This window comes from Poeciliopsis prolifica, unplaced genomic scaffold (genome assembly GCF_027474105.1).
Source record: "Poeciliopsis prolifica strain line A6 unplaced genomic scaffold, Auburn_PproV2 SCAFFOLD014, whole genome shotgun sequence".
Taxonomy (NCBI): Eukaryota; Metazoa; Chordata; class Actinopteri; order Cyprinodontiformes; family Poeciliidae; genus Poeciliopsis; species Poeciliopsis prolifica.
In genome coordinates, this window is record NW_026562389.1 from 12,593,656 (window position 1) to 12,618,398 (window position 24,743).

The following is a 24,743-nucleotide window of genomic DNA, read 5'->3' on the forward strand; positions in this document are numbered from 1 at the left end:
TCAGTAGGTTACTGGTTTAAGTAGGTTACTGGTTTCAGCAGGTTACTGGATTCAGTAGGTTACTGGTTTAAGTAGGTTACTGGTTTCAACAGGTTACTGGTTTCAGCAGGTTACTGGTTTCAGTAGGTTACTGGTTTCAGTAGGTTACTGGTTTCAACAGGTTACTGGTTTCAGTAGGTTACTGGTTTCAGTGGGTTACTGGTTTAAGCAGTTTACTGGTTTCAGTAGGTTACTGGTTTCAGTAGGTTACTGGTTTCAACAGGTTACTGGTTTCAGTAGGTTACTGGTTTCAGTAGGTTACTGGTTTCAGCAGGTTACTGGATTCAGTAGGTTACTGGTTTAGGTTACTGGTTTCAACAGGTTACTGGTTTCAGTAGGTTAGTGGTTTCAACAGGTTACTGGTTTCAGCAGGTTACTGGTTTCAGTAGGTTACTGGTTTCAACAGGTTACTGGTTTCAACAGGTTACTGGTTTCAGCAGGTTACTGGTTTCAGTAGGTTACTGGTTTCAGTAGGTTACTGGTTTCAACAGGTTACTGGTTTCAGTAGGTTACTGGTTTCAACAGGTTACTGGTTTCAGCAGGTTACTGGTTTCAGTAGGTTACTGGTTTCAGTAGGTTACTGGTTTCAACAGGTTACTGGTTTCAGTAGGTTACTGGTTTCAACTGGTTACTGGTTTCAACAGGTTACTTGTTTCAGTAGGTTACTGGTTTAAGTAGGTTACTGGTTTCAGCAGGTTACTGGATTCAGTAGGTTACTGGTTTAAGTAGGTTACTGGTTTCAACAGGTTACTGGTTTCAGTAGGTTACTGGTTTCAGGAGGTTACTGGTTTCAGTAGGTTACTGGTTTCAACAGGTTACTGGTTTCAGTAGGTTACTGGTTTCAGTAGGTTACTGGTTTCAACAAGTTACTGGTTTCAATAGGTTACTGGTTTCAGTAGGTTACTGGTTTCAGTAGGTTACTGGTTTAAGCAGTTTACTGGTTTCAACAGGTTACTGGTTTCAACAGGTTACTGGTTTCAACAGGTTACTGGTTTCAGTAGGTTACTGGTTTAAGTAGGTTACTGGTTTCAGCAGGTTACTGGATTTAGTAGGTTACTGGTTTAAGTAGGTTACTGGTTTCAACAGGTTACTGGTTTCAGTAGGTTAGTGGTTTCAACAGGTTACTGGTTTCAGCAGGTTACTGGTTTCAGTAGGTTACTGGTTTCAGTAGGTTACTGGTTTCAACAGGTTACTGGTTTCAGTAGGTTACTGGTTTCAACAGGTTACTGGTTTCAGTAGGTTACTGGTTTCAACAGGTTACTGGTTTCAGCAGGTTACTGGTTTCAACAGGTTACTGGTTTCAGTAGGTTACTGGTTTAAATAGGTTACTGGTTTCCGCAGGTTACTGGATTCAGTAGGTTACTGGTTTAAGTAGGTTACTGGTTTCAACAGGTTACTGGTTTCAGTAGGTTACTGGTTTCAGGAGGTTACTGGTTTCAGTAGGTTACTGGTTTCAACAGGTTACTGGTTTCAGTAGGTTACTGGTTTAAGTAGGTTACTGGTTTCAGCAGGTTACTGGTTTCAGTAGGTTACTGGTTTAAGTAGGTTACTGGTTTCAACAGGTTACTGGTTTCAACAGGTTACTGGTTTCAGTAGGTTACTGGTTTCAGTAGGTTACTGGTTTCAGGAGGTTAGTGGTTTCAGTAGGTTACTGGTTTCAACAGATTACTGGTTTCAGTAGGTTACTGGTTTAAGTAGGTTACTGGTTTCAACAGGTTACTGGTTTCAGTAGGTTAGTGGATTTAACAGGTTACTGGTTTCAGCAGGTTACTGGTTTCAGTAGGTTACTGGTTTCAGTAGGTTACTGGTTTCAACAGGTTACTGGTTTCAGTAGGTTACTGGTTTCAACAGGTTACTGGTTTCAACAGGTTACTGGTTTCAGTAGGTTAGTGGTTTAAGTAGGTTACTGGTTTCAGCAGGTTACTGGATTCAGTAGGTTACTGGTTTAAGTAGGTTACTGGTTTCAACAGGTTACTGGTTTCAGTAGGTTACTGGTTTCAACAGGTTACTGGTTTCAGCAGGTTACTGGTTTCAGCAGGTTACTGGTTTCAGTAGGTTACTGGTTTCAATAGGTTACTGGTTTCAATAGGTTACTGGTTTCAGTAGGTTACTGGTTTAAGCAGTTACTGGTTTCAGTAGGTTACTGGTTTCAACAGGTTACTGGTTTCAGTAGGTTACTGGTTTCAGTAGGTTACTGGTTTAAGCAGTTTCAGGGTTTCAGCAGGTTACTGGTTTCAACAGGTTACTGGTTTCAGCAGGTTACTGGTTTCAGCAGGTTACTGGTTTCAGTAGGTTACTGGTTTCAGTAGGTTACTGGTTTCAACAGGTTACTGGTTTCAGTAGGTTACTGGTTTCAGTAGGTTACTGGTTTAAGTAGGTTACTGGTTTCAACAGGTTACTGGTTTCAGTAGGTTACTGGTTTAAGTAGGTTACTGGTTTCAGCAGGTTACTGGTTTCAGTAGGTTATTGGTTTCAGTAGGTTACTGGTTTCAAAAGGTTACTGGTTTCAGTAGGTTACTGGTTTAAGTAGGTTACTGGTTTCAGGAGGTTACTGGTTTCAGTAGGTTACTGGTTTAAGTAGATTACTGGTTTCAACAGGTTACTGGTTTCAGTAGGTTACTGGTTTCAGTAGGTTACTGGTTTCAGTAGGTTACTGGTTTCAGAGGTTACTGGTTTCAGTAGGTTACTGGTTTCAACAGGTACTGGTTTCAGTAGGTTACTGGTTTCAGGAGGTTACTGGTTTCAGTAGGTTACTGGTTTCAACAGGTTACTGGTTTCAGTAGGTTACTGGTTTCAGTAGGTTACTGGTTTAAGCAGTTACTGGTTTCAGTAGGTTACTGGTTTCAACAGGTTACTGGTTTCAGTAGGTTACTGGTTTCAGTAGGTTACTGGTTTAAGCAGTTTCAGGGTTTCAGCAGGTTACTGGTTTCAGTAGGTTACTCGTTTAAGTAGGTTACTGGTTTCAGTAGGTTACTGGTTTCAGTAGGTTACTGGTTTAAGTAGGTTACTGGTTTCAACAGGTTACTGGTTTCAGTAGGTTACTGGTTTCAGTAGGTTACTGGTTTCAGGAGGTTACTGGTTTCAGTAGGTTACTGATTTCAACAGGTTACTGGTTTCAGTAGGTTACTGGTTAAAGCAGTTTCAGGGTTTCAGCAGGTTACTGGTTTCAACAGGTTACTGGTTTCAGTAGGTTACTGGTTTCAGCAGGTTACTGGTTTCAACAGGTTACTGGTTTCAGTAGGTTACTGGTTTCAGTAGGTTACTGGTTTCAGCAGGTTACTGGTTTCAGTAGGTTACTGGTTTAAGTAGGTTACTGGTTTCAACAGGTTACTGGTTTCAGTAGGTTACTGGTTTCAGTAGGTTACTGGTTTAAGTAGGTTACTGGTTTCAGCAGGTTACTGGTTTCAGTAGGTTACTGGTTTAAGTAGGTTACTGGTTTCAACAGGTTACTGGTTTCAACAGGTTACTGGTTTCAGTAGGTTACTGGTTTCAGGAGGTTACTGGTTTCAGTAGGTTACTGGTTTCAACAGGTTACTGGTTTCAGTAGGTTACTGGTTTAAGTAGGTTACTGGTTTCAACAGTTTACTGGTTTCAGTAGGTTAGTGGTTTCAACAGGTTACTGGTTTCAGCAGGTTACTGGTTTCAGTAGGTTACTGGTTTCAGTAGGTTACTGGTTTCAGTAGGACACTGGTTTCAACAGGTTACTGGTTTCAGCAGGTTACTGGTTTCAGTAGGTTACTGGTTTCAGCAGGTTACTGGTTTCAGTAGGTTACTGGTTTCAACAGGTTACTGGTTTCAGTAGGTTACTGGTTTCAGTAGGTTACTGGTTTCAACAAGGTACTGGTTTCAATAGGTTACTGGTTTCAACAGGTTACTGGTTTCAGTAGGTTACTGGTTTCAGCAGGTTACTGGTTTCAACAGGTTACTGGTTTCAGTAGGTTACTGGTTTCAACAGGTTACTGGTTTCAATAGGTTACTGGTTTCAGTAGGTTACTGGTTTCAACAGGTTACTGGTTTCAATAGGTTACTGGTTTCAGTAGGTTACTGGTTTCAACAGGTTACTGGTTTCAGTAGGTTACTGGTTTCAACAGGTTACTGGTTTCAGCAGGTTACTGGTTTCAACAGGTTACTGGTTTCAGTAGGTTACTGGTTTCAGCAGGTTACTGGTTTCAACAGGTTACTGGTTTCAGTAGGTTACTGGTTTCAGCAGGTTACTGGTTTCAGTAGGTTACTGGTTTCAGCAGGTTACTGGTTTCAGTAGGTTACTGGTTTCAGTAGGTTACTGCTTTCAAAAGGTTACTGGTTTCAATAGGTTACTGGTTTCAGTAGGTTACTGGTTTCAACAGGTTACTGGTTTCAATAGGTTACTGGTTTCAGTAGGTTACTGGTTTCAGTAGGTTACTGGTTTCAACAGGTTACTGGTTTCAGTAGGTTACTGGTTTCAACAGGTTACTGGTTTCAGCAGGTTACTGGTTTCAACAGGTTACTGGTTTCAGTAGGTTACTGGTTTCAGCAGGTTACTGGTTTCAGCAGGTTACTGGTTTCAACAGGTTACTGGTTTCCGTAGGTTACTGGTTTCAGCAGGTTACTGGTTTCAGCAGGTTACTGGTTTCAGTAGGTTACTGGTTTCAGCAGGTTACTGGTTTCAGCAGGTTACTGGTTTCAACAGGTTACTGGTTTCAGCAGGTTACTAGTTTCAATAGGTTACTGGTTTCAGTAGGATACTGGTTTAAACAGGTTACTGGTTTCAGTAGGTTACTGGTTTCAGCAGGTTACTGGTTTCAACAGGTTACTGGTTTCAGTAGGTTACTGGTTTCAACAGGTTACTGGTTTCAGTAGGTTACTGGTTTCAGCAGGTTACTGGTTTCAACAGGTTACTGGTTTCAGCAGGTTACTGGTTTCAGTAGGTTACTGGTTTCAGCAGGTTACTGGTTTCAGTAGGTTACTGGTTTCAGCAGGTTACTGGTTTCAGCAGGTTACTGGTTTCAGTAGGTTACTGGTTTCAGCAGGTTACTGGTTTCAGCAGGTTACTGGTTTCAGTAGGTTACTGGTTTCAACAGGTTACTGGTTTCAGTAGGTTACTGGTTTCAGTAGGTTACTGGTTTCTCAGTCACAAGCTGGTTGCAGTCAGTGATGGTGGATGTGAACTTTGACCTCAATATGCTCAATACGAGCAGAGATTAGGTGAAAACATTCAGTCCGTTACGATATCAGGTTTCCAGGCTTCATATGTATTGATTATTAATGAGCCTCTCATGAACTCAGCGGCGGCTGATTGGCTGCTTTAAACTCCTGATCTGCTGTCAGTCGGTCTTTCTTAACAATAATTACTGATCATATTCATTTTAACATGTTTTGTTGATATTTTATGATTCTTTAATGAAGCTACAAATGTTTAGGATCTTAGTGAATATTTTGATAAGCCTGTCAGAACAGGAAGTTCTGCTCTCAGCTTCCTGTTGGTCTTCGGTTTGTCACCTGCTGCAGAGACTCAAAACCTGAAAACCGCCATCGATGTGCTGAACAGCCCTGATTTAGTCTAACAGAAGTTGCCTTTTTAGTGCCTTAATAATCTTTTACTATTTTTGCTAAAATGGCAAAGAATTAAAGAATAACAGTCCTTGTAGTGGAACTTGATGTAATGTTGTTTAACAACGTAAATAATATGTTCATATCTCAACTCAGCAAATCCTCCAACGAGGAGTCGACTGGTATCAGACCGGGGACCGGTCCGGTCCGGTCCGGTCCGGTCGTGGAAGGAGCCTCACCCGTTCCTGCGTGCCAAACTTGCCGTCGGCCACCAGGTGAACCTCGTAGGTGAAGTTCATGCTCATGGCCAGCTTGATGAGCAGGTCGATGCAGAAACCGTAGCAACACTGAGGAACGATGGGCTGACCTGCAGAACCAGAATCACATCACCGTCAGAACCGCCTGGACAGCTGTCAGCCGGACCCGTCTGGAGGTTCTGGCTCTGGGTGTGTTTGTACCTGGGATGGTTCCGTTGGGTCCGGTACAGATCACCTTCTTGATCATGACTCCGTTCACCGTGTGCTCCTGCTTACACGTCCCGTCGCTCTGCGTCGGCTTCACGTAAACAAACGGCTCCTGGTGGATCGTCACGATCTGTACACAGCGACCCAAACCGGGTCAGAACCAAGACGGAGGACCAGAGCTTTCATATTTTTATGGGAACCTATTTTTCTCTGCAGTATGGAGTTACAGGGACCATGGCTCCTTGTGGGACGTTTTCTCGGTTCCCATGAGGGAAATTGTGTTTGGGTTAGTGGTTCAGTCTGTGATGGTTAGGTTTGTGGTAAAGGTTAGACCAGTGGTTCCCAAAGAGGTTCACAAAGACTTTCTTCTGGCTCCTCTATGGATCACAATAGAGTTATCCATAGATGATAGAAAAGAATCAACTTTCAATCAGACATAAACCTAAACACGTATTTTGTTGCTTTCACCACTGAAGTTTATTTCACATTCAGGTTGCAACAAGACAAACTACAAACCATCTTTCCAGTGAAACACTTTTGTGTCACAGTTTTTGTTGTGGGAAGCGTCCGTACTGCTTCTCGCACCCCCCGACAATGTCACTGCGCCCCCAGGGGGCGCACCCCACACTTTGGGAAGCACTGAGTTAGGGTAAGAGGAAGGCTGTAGAAATGAATGGAAGCCACAAGTGATGACAACACGACTGTGTGTGTGTGTGTGTGTGTGTGTGTGTGTGTGTGTGTGGTGTGTGTGTGTGTGTGGTTGGGTGGGTGGGTGGGTGTGTATGTGTGTATGTGTGCATGTGTGTGTGTGTGTTTCTGCAGAACCTTCAGCCTGGTGGACATCTGGTATCCCACTGGTTTCTCCGTCTCTCCTCCAGGCCAGATGATTTTCCTCTGAGGATTCATCACCACCTGCAGAGTGAGGAAGAGGAGGAAGAGCAGCCTGTCTCACTGTGACACAAAGGCTCACTGAGCGTCTGGCCTCCAGGTGAACTGTACCTGCGTCCCGTTGAACACTCCCACCTGGATGACGCGCCCCGCCTTCTGGTGGTTCAGGATGCTGTAGGTGGCGAAGCGGCGGTCGCCGTCGTCGTTGAACTCGATTCGTCCCGTCAGGCCATCCGGGTACTTTGATGCCATCAGCACCCTAACGAGCCAATGAGAGAGCAGAACAGCGTGTTCTTTAGGTCAGTGAAGCTGAATAACGGCGATGCGTTTGGAGGCCTGTGAGGAAGAGGATGAAGGGCGACAGGAGCGTTTATGACCCGGTTCTGAAACGCCATGCGACCGGCAAAACGTCTCCGTTCTCCTCGTTTCCCCTCCAGCGAACTGAGACGAGCCGCTCTGAGATTACAGCGGTCAGAAATCCCGCCATGGAGGCGTTCATTAAACGTGACACGGCGAGCCATTCAGGGGACGGCATTGAGCGTCCAACACTCGGCTACCAACGGGCCGAGCCTCCCCACCCTGCAGCCCGCTAACCAACTGACTGAACAGAGCCACCGTTTGGACCGGACCGGCCCGTCTCTCTGCTCCGCCTGGCTCCAGCATCAGACGTTCATCTGCAGTGCGGAGGATAGAGGACACGCTGTTGACTGGGACGGTGTTTCAGTGCTGCTGAAGAGCTAAAAGTTCTGGACCATTTCAGAACCAGAACATGGTAAAAAAAAAAATTATAACATCAATTATGATCAATCACAGATTATTAAGTGATCCGGAACCAGATCCAGTTCATCCCAGAAAGGCCTTCAGATTGACTTCATTCAGGAAAGATTTAGATCAGAACATCTCAGGCTGCGTTCACACCAGCCCAGTTCAATCCAACTCCAGTCCATCAGTCTAGTCAAAGTCCGGTTCCATTGGTGAGGTGTGAATGCAAATCGACCTCTGGTCCTCCAAACCTCGGTCTGGTTTAAATGTGAACAGCAAGCAGACTGGAGACCGCTCCAAAAGCAGGAAGTGGACTGCAGCGCAGGGCATTCTGGGTAAATACAACCATAGCTAACATGCGAGCCTAGCGCTAGCAGCGGAAACGGGTCCTGGTCTTTAGCCAAAGATGCTAAAATTTGTCGATTCCATTTTGTTTCCATTTGGTGAAGAAGGAAGTTTTTCTCGGTGTCTTGGAGGTTTTCTGAACGTTCTGTGGTTCTTGGAGCAGCATTTGTTGAAGTTCTGGTTCCTGTGGAACCGGGCCATCAGGAGGGAAACATCCTAAATATCGGGTCATACTGTCATGCCTCGGCTAAATAAGGAGCTTTCAGTTTTAAATGTTGCTGTTAAATCAAACGGTAAAACACAATCATCAGATCCAAAAGCTTGAGGTTCAGATTTCCAGCAGACGTGGAGCAGGCGATCGGTACCGACCGTTTGAAGAGCGGCCCGGTCCGCCAGATGTTGGTGTTCCCCACGCAGCCCCGCGGCGGCTCTGTGATGTTCTCCTTCTCAAACAGCTCCTGCAGGGACTGAGCCACCACCGCCACGGCGTCCGTGATGTGAGCCGACTCGTTCTTCCCGTTGATGAGCTGGAGACCCAGCAAGCCTGCAGCACGCGCGCACACACACACACACACACACACACAGATACACACACACACACACACACACACACAGATACACACACACACACAGATACACACACACACAGATACACACACACACAGATACACACACACACACACACACACACACAGATACACACACACACACAGATACACACACACACAGATACACACACACACACACACAGATACACACACACACAGATACACACACACACACACACACACACACACACACACAGATACACACACACACAGATACACACACACAGATACACACACACACACAGATACACACACACACACCCAGATACACACACACACACACACACACAGATACACACACACACACACAGATACACACACACAGATACACACACACACACACACACACACACACAGATACACACACACACACACACAGATACACACACACAGATACACACACACACACACACACACACACAGATACACACACAGATACACACACACAGATACACACACATGCAGATACACACACACACCGACAGATACACACACACACAGATACACACACACAGATACACACACACACACACACACACAGATACACACACACACACACACACAGATACACACACACAGATACACACACACACACACACACAGATACACACACACACACAGATACACGCACACACACCCAGATACACACACACACACACACACAGATACACACACACACACACAGATACACACACACAGATACACACACACAGACACACACACACCCACACAGACCGATACACACGCAGATACACACACACACCGACAGATACACACACACACAGATACACACACACACACACACACCGACAGATACACACACACACAGATAGACATACACACACACACACACACAGATACACACACACACACACAGCAAGAAGTTAGACGCCTCTCTCTGAATGCTGTCTTCATTTACAGGCTCTGAGACACTTTAATCTGAGGTAATTAACTGTGTGTAATTCAGACACTCTCTGGGCTTCAGGCGTCAGGTCAGTGTTCAGTAACACCAAACTGCATGCTGGGAGTTCACGCTCACAATCACCACCATTTGTCTCAGAGTGGAAAAGTCCCACTGAGACGTTCTGAAGCGTGGCTGGTGATTTCCTTCAGCAGACTCGTCACATCTGTCCTCCAGCTGAGCCTGAGCTAACACTGTTAGCATCATCAGAGCTAATATACGTCAGCCCACTTCCTGTCCGCCGTTCTGCAGGACATGCAGAGCAACGACCCAACACTGGAGCAAACAAACCGGTTTATTTACTGTTCTCACCCAAAGCGTGATGAGTGGCTGGGAGGATTCCTCCTCTTTTCATATCAGGTTAGCGTCTGAATCCAACTTATTTCTTGGATTTATTTTGGACTTTGGTATTTGTTCTTCAAGATTTCCAGAAGGTAATATTTCTGATATTGATGAATCTCTTCTAAACATACTAGAAAGGCAGAGGACAAACTGGAATATGATTTGTTTCCAGTGAGACCAAAGCATGATGAGAAGCTTACATTTTTTGATTAAATTAATTCAGACAGCTTGTCCACTGCATGAACCCCACAACATTTTGCCTTGAATTTAACCCCACTTTCTTACAGTTAAACCTATCAGACTTCCAGTAGAAGCATATGCATTTGTCTTGAGACCAGAGAGAACCAGAGCTAGCACTGGCCAACACATAAAACTGAAACAGAGAATTTTAAAGAAATGATACCAAGACATTTTTAAAGACAATTAACTATTTAGTAAAACCAGTGAAACTATATGGACACTTTCTAGTGGAGAATAAAATGGGACCAGCTCAGCATGCTAGTATGCTAACATTTAGTAACACCTAGCTAAACAACTAGCTAAGGTTCAGACAGGACAACATTTTTCTTCTAAACTAGGCTGAGGTATGTATTCCCAGTCCAACAAATTAGAACATGTTAAAACTGACCATAAGAACAGTAACCAATGCTAACACTGCTAGCGGGACGGTGCAAAGTTAGCTGAAGCAGCAAATGCAGGCCTTTTTCTTTCATAATGTCAAACGAGTCTGTTGAAGAACAACAGCAAAATCCAAAACGTCACAGTTCAGCCTGGTGGGTTTCTTTTCGGGAAACTGGTTCAGAACGAGGAGGACTTAATGCCCAAATCTAACAGAAACTGGGAGTGAAACCAGTTTGAGATGGTGAGGAGGCAAAAGACTTCATCCTGGCTTTATTAAAGCTGAGCATTGCTCTGTCCTGTTCTTGAAGCACCGCAACCTTCAATGCCAGAAACAAGGCTGTTCACTGTCTTTCAGTTATGACTAAATAATTTGGTTTTCAGCCAGTCTATGAATTGAGTTCAGATTACAGATTACATCATGACATCCTTCACTTATCAAAAATAACCTGTAGTACCACAACATCACAGAGTCCAGACTGGTGATGGTGTGGGTCTGTTCTGCAGCCAAAAGACCAAGTCACCTTACAGTTACAGTGAGGTTCCACCCAACGATGGAGGAGGTTCCACCCAACAATAGAGGAGGTTCCACCCAACAATGGAGGAGGTTCCACCAAACGATGGAGGAGGTTCCACCCAACAATGGAGGAGGTTCCACCAAATGATAGAGGAGGTTCCACCCAACAATGGAGGAGGTTCCACCCAACAATGGAGGAGGTTCCACCCAACAATAGAGGAGGTTCCACCCAACAATGGAGGAGGTTCCACCAAATGATAGAGGAGGTTCCACCCAACAATGGAGGAGGTTCCACCCAACAATGGAGGAGGTTCCACCCAACAATGGAGGAGGTTCCACCAAATGATAGAGGAGGTTCCACCCAACAATGGAGGAGGTTCCACCCAACAATGGAGGAGGTTCCACCCAACAATAGAGGAGGTTCCACCAAACGATGGAGGAGGTTCCACCAAACGATGGAGGAGGTTCATCAAATGATAGAGGAGGTTCCACCCAACAATGGAGGAGGTTCCACCCAACAATGGAGGAGGTTCCACCAAACGATGGAGGAGGTTCATCAAATGATAGAGGAGGTTCCACCCAACAATAGAGGAGGTTCCACCCAACAATGGAGGAGGTTCCACCCAACGATGGAGGAGGTTCCACCAAACAATAGAGGAGGTTCCACCCAACAATGGAGGAGGTTCCACCAAACGATGGAGGAGGTTCCACCCAACAATAGAGGAGGTTCCACCCAACGATGGAGGAGGTTCCACCCAACAATAGAGGAGGTTCCACCCAACAATGGAGGAGGTTCCACCCAACAATGGAGGAGGTTCCACCCAACAATGGAGGAGGTTCCACCAAATGATAGAGGAGGTTCCACCCAACAATAGAGGAGGTTCCACCCAACAATGGAGGAGGTTCCACCAAATGATAGAGGAGGTTCCACCAAATGATAGAGGAGGTTCCACCCAACGATGGAGGAGGTTCCACCCAACAATGGAGGAGGTTCCACCCAACAATAGAGGAGGTTCCACCCAACAATAGAGGAGGTTCCACCCAACAATGGAGGAGGTTCCACCAAATGATAGAGGAGGTTCCACCCAACGATGGAGGAGGTTCCACCCAACAATAGAGGAGGTTCCACCCAACAATGGAGGAGGTTCCACCAAACGATAGAGGAGGTTCCACCCAACAATGGAGGAGGTTCCACCAAACGATAGAGGAGGTTCCACCCAACAATGGAGGAGGTTCCACCCAACAATGGAGGAGGTTCCACCAAACGATAAAGGAGGTTCCACCCAACAATGGACGAGGTTCCACCCAACGATGGAGGAGGTTCCACCCAACAATGGAGGAGGTTCCACCAAATGATAGAGGAGGTTCCACCAAATGATAGAGGAGGTTCCACCCAACGATGGAGGAGGTTCCACCCAACAATGGACGAGGTTCCACCCAACGATGGAGGAGGTTCCACCCAACAATGGAGGAGGTTCCACCAAATGATAGAGGAGGTTCCACCCAACGATGGAGGAGGTTCCACCCAACAATGGAGGAGGTTCCACCAAATGATAGAGGAGGTTCCACCAAATGATAGAGGAGGTTCCACCCAACAATGGAGGAGGTTCCACCAAATGATAGAGGAGGTTCCACCCAACGATGGAGGAGGTTCCACCCAACAATGGAGGAGGTTCCACCAAACGATGGAGGAGGTTCCACCCAACGATGGAGGAGGTTCCACCAAACAATGGAGGAGGTTCATCAAATGGTAAGGAACATATTCAGTACTGCTGACAACCAGATGAGTCCAGACTGAAAAAACCCAAGAACTCAGACTTGTTTTCATACCATGGCTGTAGGAAAGAAAGGTAACTCTAATGCAGAAAGTACCAGGATGTTCAGGACTCTTCAGAACCAGAACAAGATGAGCAACTACAGATGATCTACTGGAACATCTGAAACATATCCCTGTAGAGAAACCTCCAACCTGCTGAAGCGGAGACAGACGGCACTGAGTGCAGATCTGCAGCACTTTGAGAGAAACTATGATGGATGTTTCTCATCACATTGACTTCCAATGTGAAGAAAACATCACTTCTCAGACTGCAACAGCTGGTTGGCAAGGATGTTCTCAAGAGCAACGCAAACCACAGCAGGAGAGTAGAGGCCCATTACTCAGCAGCCAGAGATCCAGGTCAGGATGTCAAGATGTCGCAGAATCAAGAGGTCAAAGGTTCAGGACACCAGGATGACTTAGGCTCAAGGTATTAGGGTATTAGAGTAATGGGGTATTAGGGTGTTAGGATGTCGGGGTATCAGAATGTTAGGGTATCAGGGTCTCAATGGTTTACCAGACACAGTTTTGTCTGTTTTGTAGAATGAAATCAACAAAACTCAGGAGGCGCTTCCATCCTGTCTGAAGGGAACTTTGTTCTTTTGGCTCTCTGAGTAATCAGCTGACTCAATAAGCCCCACCCCCAGCCTCCATGTTGCAGAGGTGGGCGGGGCCTTTATTGACTCCAAGCATCAGGCAGAAAACAGGAAGCAGCAGAGGCATCTTACCCATGTTTGACTGGACACCCGTGACGGTAACCTCAGCAACAACCCCCCCACACACACACCTGAACATCAACCCCCCCTCCCCTCCCACGAATTGGCCCCTGTGATTGGCTCGTGTACTGTGAGAACGGGCAGACGGGCGGGCGGACGACACACACTATAGAAATGAAACAGAAAGATGTTAGACACATTGAAAGCCACAGAAACAACAGAGAACCAGTGGTTGGAACCTTTAAACACGTCTCCACTGCCGCCGGACATTTAAACGTTCAACCAGCAGTCAGAAGAACCAGAGACACCAAGAAGCTCAGTGACAGAGAGGAGGAGGAGGAAGACCGGCTCCCTTCATCAGAGATCCTCAGCAGAGAGAGAGCAGCTGTGTTTCCATCCAACCCTGGAGCAGCTCAGCAGGAAACACCCAGAGGTGAACCAACAACCTCCTGATGTCAGGAGAAAACATTTGGAGTTGAAACAAAGCTCCGACATCCAGTCCAGTCCTGACTGGAGTTTAGAAAGCCACTGGCCCTGTAAGGGAAGCTCCTCAGACGTCCACACCTGTCCAGACTCCATTATCTCCTTCAACAGGAGATGATGGAGCACCAAGCTTCTGCACAAGCTGGTTCAGTTCTCGTCCAGGTGAACCATCTGACCCAGAGAGGACAGTCCCAGTCCTCCAGGGTCGGTGTCCTGCAACGCTTAGCCGTGTCTCTCCTTCAACACATCTGAGTCAAACGCTCAGCCTGTTAGCAGGACTCTGGGGAACCTGACTGCATCTTGAGGCGGTAATTCAGCCATGTCACTGAGGCCAGTCTGACCCGGAACATGTTTAGGACCTGCAGGACCCCGGCCCTTAAGGAGTGGGATGGACCAAACCAGGTCTAACCTGAGCTGTTCCGACCAGCCCGGACCAGCTGTGGTCAAAGCTTCAGTCTGAGTGTTGGATGGAAGCAGAGCTGAAGACAGAGAGAGAGAGATGAAGAGGAAGACGAGGAAGGCAATACCATCAGGAGCTTCGCTCAGAGCTTTCCCGCTCATCTCCCGCTCTCCAACCAGCCAGACGTAGCCAGAACCGGTCATGTTGAGCTGACGGGCCGCTTTGTACACAGCCATGGCTTCATCCTCACTGCAAGCACACAGAGACAGACAGGAAGTACTAAAACACAGGCAGGAAGTACTAAAACACACAGACAGGAAGTACTAAAACACAGGCAGGAAGTACTAAAACACACAGACAGGAAGTACTAAAACACAGGCAGGAAGTACTAAAACACACAGACAGGAAGTACTAAAACACAGGCAGGAAGTACTAAAACACAAACAGGAAGTACTAAAACACGGGCAGGAAGTACTAAAACACACAGACAGGAAGTACTAAAACACAGGCAAGAAGTACTAAAACACATGCAGGAAGTACTAAAACACAGACAGGAAGTACTAAAACACATGCAGGAAGTACTAAAACACAGACAGGAAGTACTAAAACACATGCAGGAAGTACTAAAACACATGCAGGAAGTACTAAAACACAGACAGGAAGTACTAAAACACATGCAGGAAGTACTAAAACACACACAGGAAGTACTAAAACACATGCAGGAAGTACTAAAACACATGCAGGAAGTACTAAAACACAGACAGGAAGTACTAAAACACATGCAGGAAGTACTAAAACACAGACAGGAAGTACTAAAACACAAACAGAAAGTACTAAAACACAGGCAGGAAGTACTAAAACACAGACAGGAAGTACTAAAACACAGGCAAGAAGTACTAAAACACAGACAGGAAGTACTAAAACACAAACAGGAAGTACTAAAACACAGGCAAGAAGTACTGAAACACATGCAGGAAGTACTAAAACACAGACAGGAAGTTAACAAAGGCAGAGAGGACGCAAACAAAAAGACAAGAAGTAAATGAACAGACAGGAAGTAAACAAGGACACCCAGGAAGTTGTCTTTGTCTACAAAATCACAGCTGTTTTGTGATTTTGTAGACAGTGTTCCTGACGTGGTGGAAACCGTGTAGCTGTTGGAAGAAGCTCTCCATCACTTGCTCTATTAGCTAACGTTAGCATCTTAACATTAGCATCTTTCTAAACATGAGCTCTGTTTTTTGGGGCATTTTTATTTTGTGGCAAAAGAACACATCTTCTATTATTAGTCCTCAAACCTGAGCTCTGACTCATTAGGACCTGAAACCACAAACACATTTTAAATTTTTTCTGAAAATTTCTATCCACCAGTTAGTATTCGGTTTGCTCTGTTTCTCTACTTTTGTTAACCAACTCTTTTGGTTAGAGATTCAATTTGAATTATGATTTTATTACTCATTAGTCAACGTCAGTGTTCCCATTTTTAGCAAAGTGTCAGTTTGATTTTCAATAAACTCTTAAAATGAGTTTAATCAGCTAAGATGCTGATTGATTTATGATTCCGGAGGCGCAGCAGTTCCTACCGGCCCCGGCCTCAGGGTGGCGCTCACCTGGCCGACAGGATGATGACTCGGGCCTCCAGGTCTTTGGCCTCCAGCAGCAGTGTCGTCAGGTTGGTGTCCTGGCTGAACAGCAGGACTTTCTCCGCCTGGAGGACCGCGACGCCGACGGACCGGGCCCAGCGAGGGACAGGGAGAGACACGGCAGAACAACACCACACAACACATCATAGGACAGGAATCGTTAGCTCCCGGATCCGCCTCCCTCATGACCAACCCGACCCCCAGCAGCGACCATGCTGCCACGGAGGAGGACGGAGCAAACAGATGGAGGCAGAACGAGCCAAAGATCTGCTGAACTGAAAAAAACTGAAGCCTGAATCAAAATAAGGGAGGGCGTGGTGGCACATGCAAACTGACTCCAACCAACCAATCAGGGACGTGCATGTTAGAGCGCGCTGATGCAACTGCAACTTAAAAAAAGGTTCCGAAAAAAGTGGAGAGAAAGAGGAGCAGGAAGGAGAAGAGAGTGGTTCATTTCTCAACAGAAAAGGAGGAGTGAAGGGATCCTGGAGGGCAGAGGTCGTCAGCCAAGCATCAGCCTGGCTGCATGCAACCCTTCACATGAGGAAAACCGGGGAGGAAGAGGAGGGAGGAAGGGCGTCTCTCCTGGCGGTGCGAACCCATTCTCTGTGTGCAGGAGTCATGAAAAACCAAACGAAAAGAGATGTGGAGAGAAGACGTGCCACCGGGACAGGAGTCTGTCTCTGGAGCCGGGTTGGGTCTGGGCGGGTGGGCGGGGCTAACTGGTGCCGGCTACTGGGCGAGCTCAGAGATTGGTTGGGCGGCGTGCATCATTTCACCATGCAAGTTTCTACCTTGGGTGTTCTCCTGAAGTCAAAGTTCTGTTGGTCGAGGTTTTCATAGTTCCTGTTTTTAGTCTGACAGTGATGTGCAGAGAAAATATGCAGACAGAGGTTATAGACAGCAAAGCATCAACAATGATTCTTCTTCTGCTTCACGACGGAGTCAGAGGCAAACACACCGCAGAGCCGCCGCTGCCCGCCGAAGGCTCGCCACACGACAGCGGCAATCAGCGCAATATCAGCTGTAATATCTGCCTGTTTCTTTCTTTCTTTCTTTCTCAGCTGTGACCTTTAACCTTTTGGGTCATGTCGTTAGTGTCTGGTGTAACATGAAAAAAACAAAATCATAACCTGAAATACATTAGTCAACAACTGCTGCTCCAAACCCTGATGTTTCCATGGCAATATGATCAGCATATTGATTTACAATCGGAAATAAATGTTCATTGTTGATCAGGTTCATTTTTATTATCACATTTTCTCTGCTGTTCTGCTTCAACGAGGTTCATGCTGGTAGTTCTGGCCTAATTAAAGGATTAGCTCAGATAGTTCAGTTCCTCACCTGCAGCACATCATTTGCTGCAGGCAGTGGTGGGCACCGCTAACAGAACAGCTAGCTGCACTAATGCAAGAGCCTCTATCATAAACTTTAGCTTAGCTAATGCTAACACACTGATCATAAACTTTAGCTTAGCTAATGCTAATCATAAACATTATCTCTGTTGACTCTGAAGAGCTAGTTCTACATAGTAATGGTGGAAGCTAATGCTAACAGTGTAAAGAGCTAACCTCTATGTTGAGGAGGATCCGGGTCTCAATACTTTTTATATGGGGGAATTTTTGCCTGTATTTGGTTTATTAGCTACGTGTTTGTATTCTTCTGCATTTGCTTGGTTTTTCTATTTGTTTTTTTTTTGTATACTTGTAATTTGTAAAGTTCACTTAAAAAACAGAAAAGAGCAGAAATGGACTTGTCACGTAGATTGACTTCAAAATAGGAGCATGAATATTAACATCTAAGTACTAGAAGAATTTTACTTTCTTCTTTCAAAATTCAGATCTAGAAAAATTCATTTCAGTTAAGCTAAGTGTGCTAAACATTTTCAAAGCTAGCAAAAATGCTAAAGCAACAAGTGAAAAATTAGCTCTGCTGTTAGCGGCCTAGCAAGAGTCTGTCCTGGAGGGTCAGCAGTGTTTTCACTGGAGGTCTAATCGGAGCCCAAGTGCTGAAGCCGACTGACCGCTCCATAAAACCTGCATAGCTGCTAGTAAGGTACTGACGGCTCATAAATACTTCATAGAACATCCGTTAGGAAATCTGAGCCAGGCCTCCACCACAGTATTCATAATTTACGCCCCTCTGTAACACAACATGAGGTCACTGTTGCTGTGTTTGTTCTGCATGAAGACATCATTTTCAACATCCTGGGGGCATCCGGCCGTCCAATCCACGCGGAGCTGAGTTTACAGCAGTTGGACCTGCAGGATGACCCGCGGTTCACCTGTTCGCTCTCAGGTGTAAATCTGGCTGCAGGTTGCAGACAGCAGGAATATTTTTAAATGGGCTCACCTGTCGGACTGAGTCGGTCCAAACAGACCTCATCAGAAAAACTCAGGTCTGTCCTGTTCACATGCTGCGACTTCCAGCCCTGTGATGCTAATGTGCTGCGGCAGGGCAGCAGTGCTCAGACCAAACGTTCAACTCATTAAACACGCGCCCAGACATTCCTTCAGCGCTTCCTGCGCCTCTGAACCGGAATGCTAATGGCTGGGAGCTAAAAGCTCAGATGCTAACGGCTGGGAGCTAACATCAGGGAGCTAAGGGCTGGGAGCTAATGGCTCAAATGCTAATGGCTGGGAGCTAACAGCAGGGAGGTAATGGCTGGAAGCTAACGGCTCGGATGGTAATGGCTGGGAGCTAAAGGTGGGACGCTAAGGTAAGGGTAGGATGCTAATAACTGGTTGTTAAAATGAGAAACTTTTTTGTTTTCATGATTTATTTATCTTGTTATGACAGAGCCGTGATACGACGGGTTTTGCGAATCATCGTAACGGTTTCCGTTTCTGTGGCTTCTATCCTCCGGCCAGTGGTCATAATGTTCTGCCTGACTGGTGCAGATTCACACACAGTCTCCTTCATGAACATGAAGTGTGATTATTAGGGGCTTTTATTCTGAAGGGTTTCAAAGTAAAAGCCCATCCTAACAGAGAGCGTCCAGAACCGAGCCGGTACCATCAGACGGACTGGACCGCTCGGCCACTGTGATCTGGGTCAAAGGTCATCCGTGCCTTTTCCCCTGGGCGGATGTGTCCATGTTGCTCGGCTGCAGCTCTGCTCACCGACTTCATTCATTCTGACCTCCAGACCTTTAACCTCTCAGTCTGTAGCTGGAGGTTAGATCAGCTAGTCTGAGCTCAGCGAGTCGCTGACCTCTTCCTGTTGTACTTCCTGTCGTCAGCGGCGACACAAAGCAGACGTGACGGACAGCCGGAAGCAGCCGAGGTGTGTTTGCGCGGCTCTGACCTCCGTCAGAGTCGAGGTGATGAGAAACCAGACAGCAGATGGAGCTGAAGGACTGAAACCATGCCATGAGTCCACAGAGAGAAGAAGAAGAATCAGCTCAACTCAAAGAAGATGAAACAAAGTCAAACCTCCACCAAGACTAGTAGCTCTACCACTGGTCCAGGACAAACCACCAAGTCCAGTCTTTAGCCAAACGATTTGGATCAGCGCCTTCCAGAACAGACAAACCTGAAGTCTAAAAGAAGACAGTACCAGTAAGTCCAGAGACAAGACCAGCATGTCCCATATAAACCCATGAGGAGAGCGACCTGGACCAAGACCAGAACCTGACAGGAATCTACATCTGTTAAACCAATAAGATGCAAATTCATTAAAGAAACTCTAAAAGTCCTGGAGGAACCTGGACACCAACCTGAGAGCCCAAACCGCTAGAAGTAAAGACATCCCATCCCGTCTGATGTCTCAGCTTCGTATAGAGCAGAGGTTCCAGAAAAAGGTTTTTAGGGGTCAAACCAGTGGCTTCCAGGGTCACCAGACCATCATGACAGACATCAGTACCGAGCTGGAGAGGTCCAGAGATAAGTCCTGCCAGCCAGCCACTAAAACCAGTGGGTTCTGGTCAAGACCAGCAGAACCAGAATAACGTTTATCAGGACAGCATTTTCCACAAGGTCACAAAATCAGCAGCAGTTTCTGTCAAGACTGCCAGACACCAATTCAAGAGCTGCAGAAAAGTCCAGTAGAGAAGGCTATTTGCTTCCCAATCGGACCTACCGATGTTAGGATTCAGAACCAAAGACGACAGACTCTGGACTTTAAAGGCCAAAGTTCAATTCATCAGATCAGAGCAAACGCTCCAGTCAACTCTAGAACGTCTCTATCAGAACCCACAGACCAGAACCAAGACCAGCAAGTCCAGAAGAACAATCTTCATGAGAAGATATTCAGCTCCAGAGAAAGCAGCTTCCCGTCCAGACCCAACACCGTCACCATAACTTCAGGAAGTTTCTGTCCACTCTCAGAGTCCAGAACCAAATCCATTCTGTACCATCAACAACAGAAAAGTCTGAAGTCCAGAGTCAGAACCAACAGAACTAGAATGAGGACCAGTGAAACCAGTAGGGTTGGGTCCAAATTGTCAAAACCATAGAACATGTTTTGAACATAAACATTTACAAACAAATATTGTTTTATAAGAGAAATAATAAATACTGACAGAGAAAAACACTGATACTTAATCTGAACAAGCATCATGACGCGTTCCTCTGGGTCTGGATCTCAGAACAGATCCGAACTTCAAAAACCAGGAAGAAGGCCAGTGTCACTTCCTGCAGCAGTTCTCTCTGTCAGTAACATCCGAGCCTTATGAAAGCAACCGGACCGCGGCGCTGTCCGACTCGTCCGTCCCCCTGATCCATGGAAACAAACCAGCAGGTAAACGACCTTGGTGGAGATCAACAGAATCATCCTGAATGAACAGGAAGCTGATGATGGAGACGCTGAGATGACGCATCCAGCAGGAAGTTAGGAAGATGACGGAGGGATGAAGGAGCGGTGAAGAGCGAGGGAAGATGAGGTATAGATCCATGGACGGTAGACGGGTTGAGGAATGGAAGAAAACCGCTGGGTTTGATGAAAGCCTCTCTCAGCCATGCAGTGAAACTTCACACACCACGTTTCCATGCTGTGAACCAACATGTTGATTTCTGTCTGGCAGTGGTGGGCACAGTCAGCTAAAGCTAACGGTGCTAACCCTAAAGCACCAATCAGAAACATGAGCTATGCTAAAGCGCCACAATGATAGTTATCATTACCATCAACTTTACATGATAATTAGCAGAAGCTAATGCTAAAGTGATATGATAACATGATAATTAGCAGAAGCTAATGCTAAAGTGATATGATAACATGATAATTAGCAGAAGCTAATGCTAAAGTGATATGATAACATGATAATTAGCAGAAGCTAATGCTAAAGTGATATGATAACATGATAATTAGCAGAAGCTAATGCTAAAGTGCTGAATCCATCTATGTTGATATCCCCATGTGTCTAAGATACATCATGTGCTGCAGCCTAGCATAGCGCCTCATCAAGGCCTCCTCTGTTGTTTCAGTTTAAAAGCTGTTGAGTTTTGCTAACTCTGACTAGCCCTGGTGGAGCTGCAGTTATTAGCATGTGGAGAACAAATCATAACTGAGAGTTTTTGCATGTATTTGTTTAGCTAACACGTCTGGTGGTTTGTTCCTGTTAGCGTTGTCTGTGCTTCCTTTGTTCATTTGTTGTTTACTTGGATAAAAACCCCAGAAAGGTGGAGACAGGAAACAAAACTTTTGATTAAACAGGCCCTTCAAAGTAAGAGTATGAATATAAACGTCTTGCTACTTGGAGAATAGCTGATAACCAAAACTCACATGTCAAACTTTATTAAGCTTTATTAAGCTGTTTTGAACGTTACAAAACAGCTTTACTATTTTTCTAGAAAAAATAATTTAGGGGAAGCTGAGTGTTTAGACAGTTAGCAAAGGTGCTAAAATACTGAGCTAGTAATTAGCGAACGGGGCCCATCACCGCTATCTTGGCTCCCAACGCATACCTTCACGATGACAGAAACATGTGCAGATTTACACGTCTTAATGTGTTCATTCACATGTGAACTCCAAGGTACATGTGAAACACAAAGCTACAACAGCAGATGCACTTCACTGGTAGAACCACCAGCTGGCTGTAATGTCTACAGTTGCCACCAGGTGGCGATAAGACTCACAAGACCAACAGCCTGGAGTTCAGCCTTCCAACCAATCAGGCTGCTGATTGGTTGGAGTTGTTAGGGGTCACATCAGTTTGGGGTCAGCTGATGTGACCCCTAGCTGACCCCGATGTGACCCCAAGTGCATCGTGACTGTTAAAAAACAGCTGAATTCACAGCAAATATTGATAAAAATCTGCTTTCTCGGCGTCTGTGTGCAGAATGAGAAGAGCAGGAAACAGATCATCATCCCTGTCTGACTTCTTCATGAGTGGCGGAGGAAAGTTGCCAAGTCGGGTCTGACGTTTTCAATGTTTCAAACACCGACTGATACTGCCGATCTTTGGTGAGCTGCACATGTAGGAGTTAGCTCAGTGAATGTTTATGCCGTCGTTTACTTGGTAGAAATGATTCTTTTCTGACTTTCTTTGGTCCAAACAGCCAAAATTTGCTGATCAGAACTGATTTGTGAAACATGGTTTCACATGTACCTCCACATGCGCATCCAGGTGGATCTGCACATGACCTCTGTCAACAGGTGTGGCACCTGGAGCCTGCAGGTGAATCCGTGACGATGGCGACCGGTTGCCGGGGCGACGCCCAGCACCTTGCTCACCTTGGTCTCCCGCTCCTCCAGCAGCGTCTCCAGCTTCTTCTGGGCGGCTCGGCCCTCGTGGTCGTCGCTGACGATCAGGATGATGTGGTTCCACCTGAACTCCCTCATCAGGTCGAACCACACCTGGGCCTGGTGGGAGTACGGCGGCACCGTCCGCAGGAAGGACAGGTGGATGCTCTGCAGCGAGGAGGAAGACGAGCATGAGGAAGAACCACAGCCGAACGCTAAGAACTCACTTCTCTGAATCCTGAGCCAGGTGGGAGAGGACTGGGAGTACTGGGAGTGATGGCACTACTGGGATGCTCTGGCCTGATCTCACCGTCAACAGTTTCTTAAACCTGAGAAAGACTCAGAGTCCACTTTGCTCCCAGTTCAGGGAAAAGACTGGGAAATGAGAAAACTAGATCATATGATCTTGAATATAAAATTATTCTAACACATGCTAACACACGCTAACACATGCTAACACACGCTAACACATGCTAACACATGTACAGGTAGCCAATGCAGGATGATGGATCTTTCAGGTCTTCACGTCTTTGTGCCCTAAACGCTGCGTAGAGTCGTGACCTTGTCGTGACCTTTGCTGCTCATCAGGTCGGGTTGAGGCTTCATTTCTTGTGCTGCTTTAAACTAACTCACTGTGATTTAATATCTACCTCAGGTTATCTTAATTTAACAAAACATGATCAATCCAAATCCATCTTAGCTTAACCAACCAGCTAGCTTAGCTTGTTTTCAGTTTAGCTCATCAGCAGCATCAATTAATATCTCACCTTAGCTAACTTATCATACTTTTAGCCTCGCCAGGTTAGCTCTTAGTTAAACCAATCTCAGGTTTTCTGATCTGTTCCAGTATCTAGAACACCGGGACTCATCAGCTGGTGAAACGCGAGCCGCCGCCGCAGCAGGCGGACGCGGCTGACCTTGTCAGAGTAGATGGACATGCGAGTCGTCAGGCCGACCACCGGGATCCGGTAGAACCCGGCCGTGTAGGAGACGGGCGTTGGAGTCAGGTGGTCGTTGGACTGTGGAGGATGGCTGACCAGGATAGCGTACACCTGCAGAAGAAGAAGATTTCCTGATGACCAACCAGGTTGATTTTACCTGTTGAACTGCTCCAGCTCCACAACTACAACACCTGGACTCTTCAAACCTGCACTGGATTATTATTCTGCTCTAATAGCAGAATATTTAGAACCACTTTTATGATTCATGAAACCTTTTTCTGATTTGTGAAACTTCACTTTTCTTAACAGACGCTGCAGAAGATCATCCAACAGCCATCGACTCTTTGAATAATGAATGAGTTACACCAGCATTTAATTTCCCTTTGGGATTAATAAACTGGTTTTGATTTAGAATTTGGGTCCAAAAGCAGGGAGAGGAACCCGGAGTCCAGCGGGAGATGAAATGTTTCCACGTTTCAGGAGTGAAACATGGAAACATGAAAGTTTATCCAACATTTTGTGCAAAGAATATAGAAATGACAAGGAGAAAAGCTGGAGCAAAATTGCTTCTGTGGTTATTTTTTCAGCTGTTTGTCATTAACATGACATAATGATGATAAGGTCATTCATTCATTCATTCACCTGATTGTGTTTCTTTCCATGGTTTCCTGTTTGCTTTGTGTTTGGATTTTCTCGTACTCCTGGAAGTTTTTGTTGGCTGGTTTTCTTTACTGAACATCCACATCTTTCTACGTCTCCTGGCTGCTGCGTTTGGGTCGGCGCCACATCACCACCAAAGGTTCGGACCGGCCTCCTAACCAGACGCTCCGGTCCGTAACTCTTCAACAGGCCATCAGCTCCACTCAATGATATTCAGTGAGGATTTTTTATGGGTTGAGTTCAGCTCTTTGTAAAGCCTTTAACTATGACCTGTTAACTACAGTTAGGGCCAGAAATATTTGGACAGTGACACAGGTTTTGTTATTTTAG

The 24,743-nt window shown here is 45.9% G+C and overlaps 1 protein-coding gene across 5 annotated transcripts in view; it reads right to left on the reverse strand.

Annotated features, from left to right (window-relative positions):
• Positions 1-24,743, reverse strand: part of grin1b (glutamate receptor, ionotropic, N-methyl D-aspartate 1b) — a 75,871-nt gene that overhangs the window by 43,900 nt on the left and 7,228 nt on the right. For 2 of the 5 annotated variants that reach the window (XM_055039620.1, XM_055039617.1), the window contains exons 3-12: positions 23,730-23,864; positions 22,804-22,980; positions 16,926-16,988; positions 16,099-16,196; positions 14,616-14,737; positions 8,397-8,571; positions 7,032-7,179; positions 6,858-6,944; positions 6,027-6,162; positions 5,808-5,935 (exon numbers count right to left, since the gene is read on the reverse strand). In XM_055039620.1, the coding sequence (XP_054895595.1) occupies positions 5,808-5,935; positions 6,027-6,162; positions 6,858-6,944; positions 7,032-7,179; positions 8,397-8,571; positions 14,616-14,737; positions 16,099-16,196; positions 16,926-16,988; positions 22,804-22,980; positions 23,730-23,864 (1,269 nt within the window). The remainder of the gene's footprint in view (positions 1-5,807; positions 5,936-6,026; positions 6,163-6,857; positions 6,945-7,031; positions 7,180-8,396; positions 8,572-14,615; positions 14,738-16,098; positions 16,197-16,925; positions 16,989-22,803; positions 22,981-23,729; positions 23,865-24,743) is intronic. The other 3 variants (XM_055039621.1, XM_055039619.1, XM_055039618.1) reach the window with 2 other exon arrangements.